At 42.2% G+C, this 16073-nt stretch overlaps 1 protein-coding gene across 1 annotated transcript in view; it reads right to left on the bottom strand.

Moving 5' to 3' along the window:
* Positions 1 to 16073, bottom strand: part of mapkbp1 (mitogen-activated protein kinase binding protein 1) — an 89781-nt gene that overhangs the window by 55079 nt on the left and 18629 nt on the right. Inside the window, exon 3 of the mRNA XM_079528273.1 lies at positions 78 to 140. Within this exon, the coding sequence (XP_079384399.1) occupies positions 78 to 140 (63 nt within the window). The remainder of the gene's footprint in view (positions 1 to 77; positions 141 to 16073) is intronic.

Genomic DNA, 16073 nt, shown 5'->3' with positions numbered 1-16073 from the left:
TATCCGACAAAGGTCACGGTGACAGTGACGTGATTGGCTGTTGAGTGTCGGCAGTGTGGCATGTGATTGGTTGTTACCTGCAGTTGTTGAGGATGTGATGTTGTTTGTTCTTCTTGGGGTTCAGTAACACCACCACACACCTGGTGAGAGAACACACACACACACACACACACACACACACACACACACACACACACACACACACACACACACACACACACACACACACACACACACACACACACACACACACACACACACACACACACACACACACACACACACACACACACACACACACGTCTTACACTTTAGAACAAACCAAACATATTTTACTTTGATATCAATTACACATGTAGATCAGTGGAGCAGGGCGTCTTAGTGGAATGTATTATACTCTTATACTTTATCAGAAATAAACAGGCATCAAATTATTGGCTTAGGAATGTGACATAAACAAAAATATCTCCATGAATTCAAGGCTTCATAAGGTGTGCAATCAATAAAAATGTATTTTTGTACATTTGACTGCCGGGAAGACACCGAATATATATTTTGGGTCTCAGCTTAAACTGAAAAGATTGGGAACCCCTGCTTTGAAAAGGACAGACAGACAGAGAGAAGTAGTAAGTAGCCTACAGTATGTTCTGTGTGAAACCGATAACCAGGGTTCACATTTCATATCAATCACGGTAGATGACAGACGATCCAGAAGTAAAAGAACTTCAGACCACAGGAACTTCCTGCAGAGTAACACAACACTTCACATCACACACAGTGACATCATATACACACACTTCTTTGATGTCAAATAAGTGGGTGTGTGTGTGTGTGTGTGTGTGTGTGTGTGTGTGTGTGTGTGTGTGTGTGTGTGTGTGTGCACGCAAAACTCATGTCTCTATTTGTCAAACATCCTGTAACACAAAAGACACACACGCACAGCTGTGAGCTCCATAAGTATAGGGATGCTAATTTAGCCGGCCCTCGTCAAGTCAATCAATTAAGCCCTAATACGCTGTCGTCTGACAAATAGTGAATATATATATAAGCTCACAACACAACGCATCTTGTGCAGTGGTCTGGTCTTGTGCCGGGAGTTTGTGCACCGTTTGCACAAATCACAATCAAATCACATAATATGTAATCACATGTAATCTCAAAGGTCCTCTTCATGGCCACCTGTCGGGTTAGCCTCGAGCCCAGCATTGTGAGTTTATAATAGCGCCGATATTTTCAGATTTTTTGAAAAACATTGTGTGTGTGTGAAATCTTTCACCTATAATGTTGACATGCTGAGAATAGAGAAAGTGATTAATGGTTATACACCAGCACAACTAAATGGGAGTAAATGTATAGTCAATCTTTATTGAGTAAATTATGGAGACCATATGGCATTCTGGCTGGCAGGGAAAATGTATTTCATATACACTCTGGAGAGATTGCGCCGTCGTGTGTAGTACATAAATTGCCTCAATCTGCAAAGCTTGCAATGTGTGAAGCATGCCAAGCAAACATAATTGATTCAAATCATAATGATATTGCAAAACACGCTTTTATTCTGGTGAAGAGACATCCTCATTGGAAACGCAACAGATGGATTATTCAGAATAAAGACGCTAGAGTGCCCAGCAGATTTGGCAGTTTTGTTTTGTTTTTTAACAAAAAAATAAAAAGGAAAAAAATAAATGTTCTTTAAAAAAAAAAAAAAAATCACAAAGACGTCTGGAAATGTCCTGGGCACACAATGTGTTAAAATCTCACAGGCATCTCGACCGGCCTCTGCGGCTTGTCAACTTCCTCCAGTGCCTCAGGGTTCCTTATTTTCCCGAGGCACGAGTATGAGAGAGCGCCGGTGACAAAGGGTCAACCGCCCCCATCCCGTCTAAGATGAGCTGTGTGACAGAGGGACAGTCCCTCCTGTCCCCTCTACGATGTATTTATTGTTGGTCATGTCTTATGTGACAACCCTGGGGTTGTGTGTCGTCTGAGCTTGTGCTCGTGTTTCAGAGCGGGTGGAGGCGGAGTAAGGAAATCTGGCACACTCAAACTTTTTCATTTCAAAGTCTCCCATGACTCGGGAGTGTGTTACAAATGTAACACTCAAGAGTTTCAGAGATGTAAGGACCCCCCTCAAGGACATCTGAGGGTCCCTGGACCCTACTTTTGAGAACCACTGCTCTATATAAGAGGTTTTCTCTCTCCATGCAGCACCAGGAGAGCACTTCTCCAGCTCTTACATTTTCCATATTTATTTAACCATTGCAAGCTTGAACACAATTCCTTAGATATCATTAGATTAGATGTCCATTATAATCCGGGGAAATTGTTTTGTTCAGGTCAATACATTCATTCAAGACAACATAAATAGTACACCCACAATCTTTCCATACGCCGCAGACGTTAATTCCTAAGCTTTGTTATGTGTACTTTTTTTTTTTAAAGGTTAAGTTTGCATGAGCTATTTTTTTGTTTGTTTTTTTCCTCCCTGTGGGATTAATAAAATGATATCTGATTCTGCGCACACGCACACACACAGCGAAGCCGTCAGCAGCCAATTATGCCACAACAGTCAGCAATACAGCAGGACACCTTGTAAAACAAGTAAACAACACAACACTAACACCACATTACACATAGACATCACACTTACAGCACAACACAACATAACACACTAAGGCCTGAAGATTTGATATTTCAAAATCACGATTATTTCAAACCTTTGCCTCGATTACAAAATGACTTAACAATTATAAAATAATAATAATAGGAAAGATAGCCCATCTACAAGCTCATGTTCAACAAAGTACTGTTTCAATGTATTTTTGGTTAATTGCAAACAGCCCTACAACACAACATTACAACCCACCAGAATTCTACACACAAACAATACAACACAACCAAACATCATTAGTGATCTCCCTATACTCTTCCATTCCATTGCAATTAACTCTCTCAGTCAGGAGAGGGAGACAACAGACATACAACTAACTTATGCATTGTATCTTTAACACACCATGCTGTGACTAGATTCATTAAACCCATGTTGCTTTTGTCTTTGTGTGAAGGTAGTTTTGTTCCTTGAGCGTTTCCTTCCAAGACAGCACTTAGTCCTGGTCAGCCTCTACCATTCCCAGCAGCCATGTCATCGCCCATAACCGCTATTTACATTGCTGTATCAGTTTTGCAGATATCAACTTGCCCTCACACACACACAAACAAAGAGGAGATATCAGTTTCTAAGCCAAATATTGTCCCTTCCAGATTAAAACAAGAAGTTGCACAGCTTGTATAGTATGCCACCACCATGGATGAAGACCATGTAGTTGAAACATTGGTTTGCATATATATTAAACATATTTTTGGGATCGTGAGCTATGGCTACGAGCTGTGAGACATCTTTATTTCTCTTGAATCTTATACTTCCGTAGTCGGCAACTTCACACAACATTGGTGTGCATTCCTTCCTCTTCCTTTGTTTGTTTGTCAAATATTGTCCTTTCAGCATTCCCAGTACAACCAGTCTTTCTCTGCTCACTGTGCTCAGATACATGCATTCCCAGTACAACCAGTCTTTCTCTGCTCACTGTGCTCAGTCATTCCCAGTACAACCAGTCTTTATCTGCTCACTGTGCTCAGTCATTCCCAGTACAACCAGTCTTTCTCTGCTCACTGTGCTCAGTCATTCCCAGTACAACCAGTCTTTCTCTGCTCACTGTGCTCAGTCATTCCCAGTACAACCAGTCTTTATCTGCTCACTGTGCTCAGTCATTCCCAGTACAACCAGTCTTTCTCTGCTCACTGTGCTCAGTCATTCCCAGTACAACCAGTCTTTCTCTGCTCACTGTGCTCAGTCATTCCCAGTACAACCAGTCTTTCTCTGCTCACTGTGCTCAGTCATTCCCAGTACAACCAGTCTTTCTCTGCTCACTGTGCTCAGTCATTCCCAGTACAACCAGTCTTTCTCTGCTCACTGTGCTCAGATACATGCATTCCCAGTACAACCAGTCTTTCTCTGCTCACTGTGCTCAGTCAGATGAAATAAATAGCACACACAAATAGCACATATGATATCAATAATCTTATTGATTAGCAAAACTTATGGGGACAATGTACCGTACCGACTTCCATTCATTCCATCCACATCCCTTTGCCCTAAACTTTACCCATTTTGAGATCAGATTCTAAAAATGTCTTCTACATCCTGACAGTTTTCTGAAAAAGCTATGTTTCTGTGTCAGTGATTCTTCAATTTTTCAAAAATAGCAGACCTACAAGCTCGTAGCGCGCCACTCGGTGGCGCGCTATGAGCTTGTAGATCTGCTATTTTTCAATAGCTAAAGCATAACATAATGCTAACACCAAAAGGGGTTCCCACCCAAAATGGGTTAATCAATGTAAGATATCGTCTTCGGCACGATTCACACTCACGAGCTTGTAGATCTGCTATATTTTCTACTTTTGTGTGACACTGTAGTATGATGAAGTGGGATATTCATTCACATAAAAACACATACAAAGTTAAACTATAGAGATAAGATGTTTCTGCCTTGATAAGATGTATGTCTAACATTAATCCTGTATACCTTAACTTAACAAACAAAACAGTCAAATCTAATTGGGGACACCAATTTCTGTCCCCAATTAAACATATATGCGCCCAATTAACTGGTGTAATAGTGTCTAACATTCTATCCAAAACGTGGCCTGTTAGAAACTAACACACATGCACTCTGTCTCTCTCACACACACTGCAGTATGCAGTAGCCAGCTGTGTAGAAGAACATGCATGTAGTCAGGTACTCGCTGTACCTAAAGGACACACAGACTGCAATGCAGCACAGGGAGAGAGAGAGAGAGAGAGAGAGAGAGAGAAGGGGTTTTGGGGGTCTGCAGTAAAAGGGGAGTGGTCCATCATCTCTCTGTCTCCTTTCTCTCCCTTTCTTTCTATACCTCCTCTGCTGTTCTGTGTCACGTGCTCACTCTCTCTCTCTCTCTCTCTATCACCATGCATGTTTTACTCCCTCCATGTGTCCTTCCCATGTATATTCTCTCTCTCTCTCTCCCTCCCTCTGTCTCTCTCATCCCTCGCTTCTACAACCACTTTGACTTTGACCTCTATATTGATATTAAACATATTGTTGCTGTCGGGCAGAAAAGAAAGCCCTTATCTCCATATTCTAACTTTGTGTTTTTTCGTAACTTAACGGCCCACTTGATCAAACCAAAGCATCAATAGTAGAAGATCTGCAAGTGCCAGTTTCGAGTTTGTATTATCTGCTACTTTTGCCGTTTTGAATTTTAATCCTGAACAGTTTGGACATAATGAGGTTTCCACCCGATATATACGATGTGTAAAATACGATGTGTAAAATACACACATTGCCACATAATCATCAAAAGGATAAAACGCAAGAAAGCCAGCGGCTTATTTCAATTGCGGTCCTTTCATAAAGTATGTGCAAAATGCTAATATGATGCTTGTTGATGTGTTGTGTGCACTCAAGACCACACATCCACTGGTGCAAAATAGTAATAAGTGTCCTTGTGCATGTCAGTCCAATATGGTGTAATTGTAAGTCCCATAGCTGCAAGAAAATGTCCTTGTGGTGAAAGTGTGTGTGTGCCTTCCACACTGTCTGGGGGTCAGGGGGAGATACCTGAGAAATAGACAGACAGTCCCACTGACCCAGTTTGTAGCTGTGCTGTTCTGTTCCATGCTGTGCCATTTCACGCCATTACATTCATAATTCAACTTGAAAATAAAAAAGGTGCCTCCCGCCAGACGTTGCTTGCCCGAGGCAGATTCTAACAAATGTCTTCTAAATCAGAGGTTATCAAACTGTTTTCGTGCCAAAGAACCCCCAAAATGACACGTATTTGCTCCCCCCCCCCATCTGAAAATGTTTTGTGCCAGGGACCCCCAGAAGAGAAGATTTGTGTGAATAAATTAAAAATTAAGCAACATTTTCAAACGCTTTCAAGATATATATAAAATCTTTAAAAGGATAGCTTGTACATCTGCACATTTTGAGAACCACTGTTAAAACACAAGCTGGTAAATTAACCGTGTGTTCCTCAGCGTTTGAACTTGTGTTTCTTGTTGGAATATCTGTGGGTCTATTAGCAGCAGGCTACAGAGGTGTTGAAACTGAAATTCCTGGTATGTGCAGCTGCAGTTCACCTTCACTTATTATATTGCTTTTGTTGAGTTAGTTAGTTAATAGATACTTCTGTACCGAACAGTACTTAAGAGGCCACTCCTTCATTACTGTAGGCATACCACCTGTTTTCCTGAAGCGGAAACAGAAAAGCGGGTACCGTGCAGAGAGCCTATAGTGTGTCTTCCTTGGCCTACTAGGAGCGTGCATAAAAAATGTTTGGCGCCAACTCTCTCCGTCTCCTTTCTCTCTCTTTCTTTCTATACCTCCTCTGCTGTTCTGTGTCACGTGCTCACTCTCTCTATCACCATGCATGTTTTACTCCCTCCATGTGTCCTTCCCATGTATATTCTCTCTCTCTCTCCCTCTGTCTCTCTCATCCCTCGCTTCTACAACCACTTTGACTTTGACCTCTATATTGATATTAAACATATTGTTGCTGTCAGGCAGAAAGCCCTTATCTCCATATTCTAACTTTGTGTTTTTTCGTAACTTAACGGCCTACTTGATCAAACCAAAGCATCAATAGTAGAAGATCTGCAAGTGCCAGTTTCGAGTTTCGAGTATTATCTGCTACTTTTGCCGTTTAGAATTTTAATCCTAAAAATATATACGATGTGTAAAATACACACATTGCCACATAATCATCAAAAGGATAAAACGCAAGAGAGCCAGCGGATTATTTCAATTGCGGTCCTTTCATAAAGTATGTGCAAAATGCTAATATGATGCTTGTTGATGTGTTGTGTGCACTCAAGACCACGCATCCACTGGTGCAAAATAGTAATAAGTGTCCTTGTGCATGTCAGTCCAATATGGTGTAATTGTAAGTCCCATAGCTGCAAGAAAATGTCCTTGTGGTGAAAGTGTGTGTGTGCCTTCCACACTGTCTGGGGGTCAGGGGGAGAATATAGTGTGTCTTCCTTGGCCTACTAGGAGCGTGCATAAAAAATGTTTGGCGCCAACTCTCAACATACTCTCTCGCTCACCCAACCTTCGGCTGGAAGAGATAACAATGGAACTCTATGATTTCTACATTTACTGACTGGAACACAAGTTAAAAACGGAGAGAGAGAGAGAGAGAGAGAGAGAGAGAGAGAGAGAGAGAGAGAGAGAGAGAGAGAGAGAGAGAGAGAGAGAGAGAGGGGACAGATGAGACAGTGTCGGAGAGACAGATAGTAGGGAAGCTGACAGGGAGACAGAGTAGGACAGTAGGACTAATGAGATAATGAATAATTGTCTCCACCAGGCCGAAGGCATGGGGAGAGAGTATGTTTTGCACTCCGTCCGTGTGTGTGTGTGTGTGTGTGTGTGTGTGTGTGTGTGTGTGTGTGTGTGTCCTTCCTTCCTTCCTTCCTTCCTTCCTTCCTTCCGTCCGTCCGTTATCAGCTAATCTCCGCCACCGTTGGCCCGATCCATGCCAAACTTTGCACACACACTCCATGGATGCCAACGATGAACCTCTGCCCCAAATATTCCTCAACGGCCTGTTATAGCGCCACCATGAGGCCGATTTAGGCAAAACACATTTCTGTAGATTACCGTACACATTTTATCCATACATCACACAATTCGGTATACACTATCTACATAATCATGTGATCAACACGGATCTGCACCATTTCCCATCTTCCATCCTGATTGGGTAATATTGGCTACCAAAGCTCACATGATTGGTCCGTTTCGAACAAAATGCCACAAATCACAAAAACAGTGTGCAATTTCCGTGAAATTATACACACACATTTCCACTAGGCCGAGGACGACATGCCTCTCATTCTTTTCCAAATCAGCCTCATGGTGGCGCTATAACAGGCCAATTCCTGTTTTTAGCTATAACTACATCAATCTGTATATAATGTCGTATCCTTCGTAACACAACTTATGTATGCGCACTCCCTAGAGGCTATGGAAAAACATTTTCCCTGCATCCCTCCACATCTGCCAGTTATAGCGCCACCATGAGGCCGATTTCTGCTAAACACATTGCTTATGTTAGTCGCACAGATTTCATCCAAATCTCACGCAAATCGGTACACATGATCTCTGTAGTCATGTGATCAAGACTACACTGATTGGCTAACATTGCCTTCCAAAGTTTTCAGGAGTGGCCCGTTTCGTTCAAAATGTTGCACATGTCCTGCTCATCCAGAATTCTATCCTCAGAGATGCTATGAGTGATCAGGCTCTGCATTTCCTCAACAAAATGAAGACAATTGTTGCAAAAAACAAACAAACAAACATGTTTATATTACTCCTAAACATTTAGCCAAACACAGTCCTATCCTCCTGGTGGAGACCTGTGCCCAGAAGGGCACTTTTTCTAGTTAATTAATTAATTGGGAGGTGAAGCGGCGAACAGTCGACGCCAGCATCCTCACTTCCCACATTCACACACCAATGGTGGCGAGCTCACACCGACCAACTCATTGGAGGCAATGTAGGGTTCAGTGTCTTGCCCAAGGACACTTCGACATGTGGACACTAGGAGGAGCCGGGATTCGAACCGCCGACCCAGGGATCATTGGACAACCTGCTCTACCTCCTGAGCCACAGCCGCCCTCACGAGATGGTGTAGGAAAGACAGTGTAGAAAAGACAGAAAGGACAGCTGTGAGAGAGAGAGAGAGAGAGAGAGAGAGAGAGAGAGAGAGAGAGAGAATGGGACAAACGCACACATCGGATGCTACCACTCCATCCAGTCTGACAGGTTTTAATGGCAGAGGAACCCGACACCACGACGGAGCACAGCAGTCCAGAGAGAGGCCCCCGGGGGCCACATCACTCTGTCATCTGCCACGGTCCACACAGGTAAACTAACCTTCACTGTGAAAGCAAGGATGTAAAATACACTGCATCGATAACCTAGTCCACTCAAAAGGTAACTTCAAACCTTCAAACCTTCAATACATTGCATCGATAACCTTGTCCACTCAAAAGGTAACTTCAAACCTTCACTGTGAAAGCAATACACTACACTAAAATACACTACACTTGGGGGCTTGGCAGCTCTCGTTTTGGTTCACTCAACGTCCAGTGTGTGTGTGTGTGTGTGTGTGTGTGTGTGTGTGTGTGTGTGTGTGTGTGCGCGCGCGCGCGCGCTCGCGCGCGCAAGGTTTTACAACAAATGCATGACCTTTTACATCACTTGACAACTAGGCAGGTGTGCCGAGCAGCCGGAGCAAAGTCTGCTGCTCCAGCCGGCCGGTTCACTCAGCCGCGCCCGACGAGCCTCAAGGCCTTGAAAGTTGACGAGCCGTGCCGTCCAAGTTGGCAGGCCAAGCGTACAGTGTACATAACAGTTTGTGACGTGAGCCCAAACAAGTTAACCGTCCTCTGTCCCTCCACATGGGGCCCGGGGACTCCTTGAAGGGATTCCCAGCTAAATGATTGATAGTTCATCTTAAAGGGTAAGACCACTTTTGTAGAGGTTTGGTTTGTGTAGTTACCTTGCCATGATGTAACTCCAAATGTGGACAAGAAATCAAAAATAATTTCTCCAGTGATTAGAAATTGATAATTCAAAATATGCTCCTCATTGACTTACATTGTACGCTGAAACAGCTCTCAAAGTCACTCTTTTAGTACGTAAACAAACACAAACAAAGTTGTTTCAGACAATATAGAGCAACACCAAAACTCATGTGGTTTTATTTCTTCATAAAAATGGTAACTTCCTGTTGATTTTACTATATGAAGATCTGGATCCGGATCCATGGATCCAGTCCGGGTTTTCTTCTGAATAAAAATGGACAAATCAACAGGAAGTTAACATTTTTATGAAAAAATAAAACCACATGAGTTTTGGTGTTGCTCCATATTGTCTGAAACAACTTTGTTTGTGTTTGTTTACGTACTAAAAGAGTGACTTTGAGAGCTGTTTCAGCGTACAATGTAAGTCAATGAGGAGCATATTTTGAATTATCAATTTCTAATCACTGGAGAAATTATTTTTGATTTCTTGTCCACATTTGGAGTTACATCATGGCAAGGTAACTACACAACCCAAACCTCTACAAAAGTGGTCTTACCCTTTAACCATTAAATAAATGGTGAATGGCTGAAGACGCTTTATCAATGCACCATTCAAAGTGCTTTACAATGTGCATTATATTCAAACACACATTCACACACCGACGGTGGAGGAAACCATACAAGGCACCAGCCCGCTCATCTGGAGCAGTTACAGTACGTAGATAAAGCAGGAAAGGGCACACACCAGTGTTGGTGAGGTGCTGGCCTAAGGCAGTAAATAAGTAAAAAAGAGAAAAGGCCGCACACACGTAGCCACGATGCTGTATATTTATTGAGAAGAATGCAACATTTCGACCTTTCGGCCTTCTTCAGGGAAAGTTACGTAACTGCAGTACGTAACTGCTTCCTGAATGATGGAACTTCACGGAGGTGAAAATAGTCTGGCTCGAGAGACTAAATGACATGAGAAATCATGCAGCTAAATGTGTTTTAACGTTTTAGCCACATGTAGCCACATTTTGGGCCATGTGTTTATTTTTGAAAACGTCAACCAAATCCAAATAGTCTTTTAATGTATTAGAATTGTATCAAATCCTCTGTAGTACTCGGTGGGCTAGGAAATTCAGGATTGGCATCGGAAAGTTTGCCTCTAGTAGAGAGCAGATTTGACTGGAAAATGGTGGGCAGGGTTACAAATTTCCTGTTAGACATAACTGGTTTAGCCTGGAGCTCACCTATGCTTTTTATGGCATAGGCAGCTCCCGGCAGGATCCGCCAGCAGAAACTGTGCGCAGCTGCTGGACATGAGACTAATTAATTAGAGCGACAGAGAGGGAGAGGAGTGTGTTTGTGTAAGGGTGTGCGTGTGTGCGTCAATTTAACAAAGGTGCAGACGATCAGAAATCAGCAGAGAGTGATCGACGTTTGCGCTACTCTATGCCGAATTGAAGTGGACTTTCCGAGGCTATAACTGGTTTAGATATACAAACGGTTTGTCCATAAATTAATGTTAATAGTTATTGTAAATGGCATGTTGTTTAGGTTTGATGTTTACCTGGTGTCCTAGTTTCTTTGAAGCACTTAGTTTTCTTGGCACTCTACTTGTGTGACTATTTGCCGCGCCCTTTGTTGACTAGAGGGCTCAATCCACTTATTTACCCTGTCCTTTGTTGACTAGTAGGGTTCAAGCCACTTACTCTGATCTTACACTGTGTAAGTCACTCTGGATGAGAGCGTTCGCTAAATGCCTCTGAGCTGTAACACAGCAGCCAGGCCACCTTCAAGGGCTTACTCCCACTTATTAGTATTATATTATGTGTATGTGTATATAAACAGCTGGATGTAATGCACAGAACTGTCCCATTTACATCATTATTTCCACGATTTTAAATTCTGGGCCTTTAGGGAAAGGAATTACATTTTTTTTTCATACATTGAAAAGTAGCAAAAACAGCAGCTCTACAAACTATGAATGAATGAATGAATGAATGATTTTGAATGATGTAAGAATTACATCAACATGCTTGTTAGTACATAGACTAGTACATCATTTATTTTGATTATTGGCAACAATCATTGACACTGTAAGTCATTTCAGTAATAGGCTTTGTATATTTAAGTTAATATGTCAGATCTATCTCTGTGCAATGTTTGTTTACGAAATTAAGAAAATAAAGAAATTACATTTCTGTTTTTGTTTATTTCTTATTTAATTTGTATTCATACGTTCCAATGTTCAACGCCCAAAACACAATTCAATCATTTATCACAAATGATGTGTATGTCAATTCCTCTTCAAATAGTTCCATGATGGTCACAGCCCTATACTGTACTGAAGGTACTCTGCTTTTATGATAAGCCTTTATGTGTGTGTAAGACATGTGAGAACCCGGTGTTGACCCATGGTGTGTGTGTGTGTGTGTGTGTGTGTGTGTGTGTGTGTGTGTGTGTGTGTGTGTGTGTGTGTGTGTGTGTGTGTGTGTGTGTGTAAGACATGTGAGAACCTTCAACCTGGTGTTGACCCATGGTCCCCACATGTGTGGAACCACGTGTGTGTGTGTGTGTGTGTGTGTGTGTGTGTGTGTGTGTGTGTGTGTGTGTGCTGCAAGGTAGGTCCCTCTGCATCACATGGTGGCTTAAATCTCATCATGTCATTAGTGTTTAAAGCTCTGCGTGTGTTTTTGGGTGTGTGTGTGTGTGTGTGTGTGTGTGTGTGTGTGTGTGTGTGTGTGTGTGTGTGTGTGTGTGTGTGTGTGTGTCTGTGTGGCTGGCTGACTGACTGAGAATCAGAAATAGTGACATGCCACCAGCAGCTTTATGTGGAGTTTGTGTGTAGCTCATGTTAGCTATATAAACATTACTAAGGAGGGCTGCACACACAGAGAGAGAGAGAGAGAGACAGAGAGAGACAGACAGAGACAGAGAGAGACAGAGAGACAGACAGAGGAGAGAGAGACCGTGCATTTCTCTTGACTTCCACAACAACAAACCATCATTCACACCTCTCTCTCGCTCAACGCTGAGCTGGCACTTTTATCTCTCTAAATAACAGACAGAGCTTTAACCTCAACACACGAGAGAGAGAGAGAGAGAGAGAGAGAGAGAGAGAGAGAGAGAGAGAAAGAGAGCGCACACGCTATAGCTTCTTGGAGACGAGGAGGAATTCCCACATGGTTGGCAACATATTGTACATTCCTCAAAGATGAGTCTGGCTAACATCTGACAGTAAAGCTACACCACTACACCTAACAGTAGAACTACAGATACTGTAACATGGATACAACACTACTACACTTAGCAGTAGAAATATACTGTAGCATAGATACAACTAGCAGTAGAATTACAGATACTGTAACATACAACAGAACTACAACGAACTGAAGTTACAGAACTACACCTAACAGTAAAACTGTCAGCTACTGTAACATACAACAGAACTACAATACTGAAACAACAGAACAACCGCTAACGGTACAGTGACTATAACATCAGAACAACCGCTAACAGTATTCAGACATTTAGCAGAGACACTCTTGACTTACAATAAGCAGGGTAAACCACATGCATCAAATGCAGAGAGGCTGTGTAGGCGCGCACACACACACACACACACACACACACACACACACACACACACACACACACACACACACACACACACACACACACACACACACACACACACACACACACACACACACACACACACACACACACACACACACACACACACACACACACACACAATCTGTACATTGACACTATAGGATACCAGGTAAACAATGAACCTTACTATGAGCATTACTGTATGTCAAAATAACATTTTTAACCAAGAAAAAAAACGGAACTAGTTATCAGTAAGTAAGTACAGCTGCTCTCTCAACGTTAGGCAATAAGTACAGAAGCCCAGGTGCAATTTCCAGAGCAAATTCCATGCAGTGTAGCTCTAAAAGTTCCTCCGCCAATACAAGGTCAAATCATTGCAAACTACTGAGTTTAAAATGTTAACTTTGAGAATGTATTCGCTGTGCTCTTGCTATAAACAAAAACTCATTGTGCTTTTCAAATGCCATATTTATTCATATTTTCATATAACACGGTTAATTTACTTGACCGATTACCTCATAAAGGTGAGCAACTCCCACAGCCACAACACTAGAGGGAGCATAAACAATGATCTGGTCTGGTGCCACCCACATTTAGAACAGATATGGGTAGATTCACCTTCCACAGCACTGCCACTCAGGTGTGGAATGTACTGCTTCCCTCAAAACGAGCAAATCACTGGCTTCCTTTAAAACAGGTCTGAAAATATAGCAGTGCCACACAAGCACAAACCGGCGTGACTCCACTTGGCTATAGTTCAAAGAGTAGTAAGTAACCTCCATGATAACAGGCAGAACCTGTTATCATGGATAGGGCAGCAGTGGCCGAACGGTTTGCGGAGCGGTCTTGATACCGGAAGGTCGCCAGTTCGAATCCCCGGACCGGCACGTTAAAATTACCACCGCTGAAGTGCCCTTGAGCAAGGCATTGAACCCCTACCATGAAATGTTCTATGAGCAGGGTGTGGCTGTAAACAAGCATCTCGAGCTTAGTCCACTTCCCTGGGTAAACAAATAACTTTGCTTACCTTGGAAATGTTCATTCCCAAATAGGCGTGAATATAAGCTCTCTATTTGTACACAGTGGGTTCATTCAGGGATGAGTTTACAGACAGAGTTGTACTTGGTTCAAATCAGTACTGCAGCCAAACAGTGCAACTCCACTACACACAGAGAGCAAAAAATAAACGCTCACTGTATTCCTGTATGGAAAAAAGAAGCACTGTCCCACCACTACCGCTGATGTTTTTAGTTCACACAACCACATGTACACACCATATAATCTTTATAAAGCTGCCCGTTTGAAAGTGCATCAGCTGTTTGTAATGGAAACGAGGGATGAGCAGGGCTAGTCTATTAAAATGGCATGAAACCTACAGGTGAAAGTGTTCATATTGCAAGTAGTGCAGACGGTGTGCGGGTCATTGTGTACATTTTGCACATTTTTTAATACTTTTCAGGATTCAAATTCAAAAACAGAAAAAGTAGCAGATCAACAACAAGCTCAAAACGGATCTGGTACAGGTGTGAAACTTTAGTAGAATCAATACAGAGTACTGAAGTTCACTCGTTCATCTCCTGGACCGCGGAAGTTTAAAATCGTCTCATAAGCATTGTGATCAACAATAAACAAACAGTCTCTGCGATATTGTTGGGGAGGTGGTTCTGTATTGTTTACCATAGTCAGTCACTCATATTTGATACAGTCTGTTTCTGGCGAACATATGACTAATTTGGCGGTGGTAGGATTAGCGTTTTCTCGCCGTCAGTTGATATTTCTTCAGATCCATGAGTCAAACCATCAGGATCATTTGTTTATTTTTGGAACACAGTGACACGATATAAGAAAGGGCAATGGCAATTCTGAATGGGGGTGGAAAAAAGCGATGCAGGTATGACGTGTAAATTAGACACATTATACAGTCATACTTCTGTGCTCTATTAGGGTGTTAATTTACAAAGAAAAACACAAAAATATGGATATACAGTACGTAGGTTTCTGCCCGACAACAATTTGTTTTTGAAGTACAGCTTAAAAACTACACACGGTTAAAACATGGAGGCAGGCTGACCTTATAGTACACTGTGATGGAAACACAGCTGTAGCTAATAATAACATCAATAACTAGAAAGGTCGCAATTTTAAAAAATTGCAAAGTGTGGTTGCCGCAGTGGCTTACATATGCCCCTCCCACTAATATTGCCAGCCAATTACAATGTCACGTCACCCCTGAGATCATGCATAAGTAATTCGGAGGGGATTTATCCCCCAAAAATCATGTTTTTGCGACAAACGGTTACATTTCTCGCATTTTCGGCGCCCCCTATGGATGAAAATAGAATTGCTTTTGGTACTTGGTTGATTGAACCACCCGCGACATGTGATTCAAATTTGGGATGGATTGGACATTTTGTTCGTGATTTATGGCATTTTTTATAAAATAGGCCCCTCCTACTATCTTCGGACAACGATTACGGCCGAATGATACGCACTATCAAAATTCCGCCTGTGGCGTTTTCATCGGAAAGGTCCAGAGATCATGTGTACCAATTTTTGTGAGATTTGGACAAAATCTGTAGGAGGAGGAGCAAAAAGTGTGTTTTGGAGAAAATTCAAAATGGCGGAAAATCTATCATGACGCAAATGGGCGTGGCCTATATGGGGAGATGCGTCATGACCCAAGGAAGTCAGTGAAAAAATCATTTTGATTTTACGACCTACGGTTCAAGAGTTATAAGCCAAAACGTAAAGTGGGCTGTTATAGCTCCACCATGAGGCCGACTGATAACATTATAAGTTGATTAATTTTAGTAATTATTATAAACCTACCCTCCAA

Source organism: Electrona antarctica (assembly GCF_951216825.1).
Source record: "Electrona antarctica genome assembly, chromosome: 18".
Classification (NCBI taxonomy): domain Eukaryota; kingdom Metazoa; phylum Chordata; class Actinopteri; order Myctophiformes; family Myctophidae; genus Electrona; species Electrona antarctica.
Note: the sequence above shows the minus strand (reverse complement) of the source record. Positions and strands in the feature narration are given on the sequence as shown.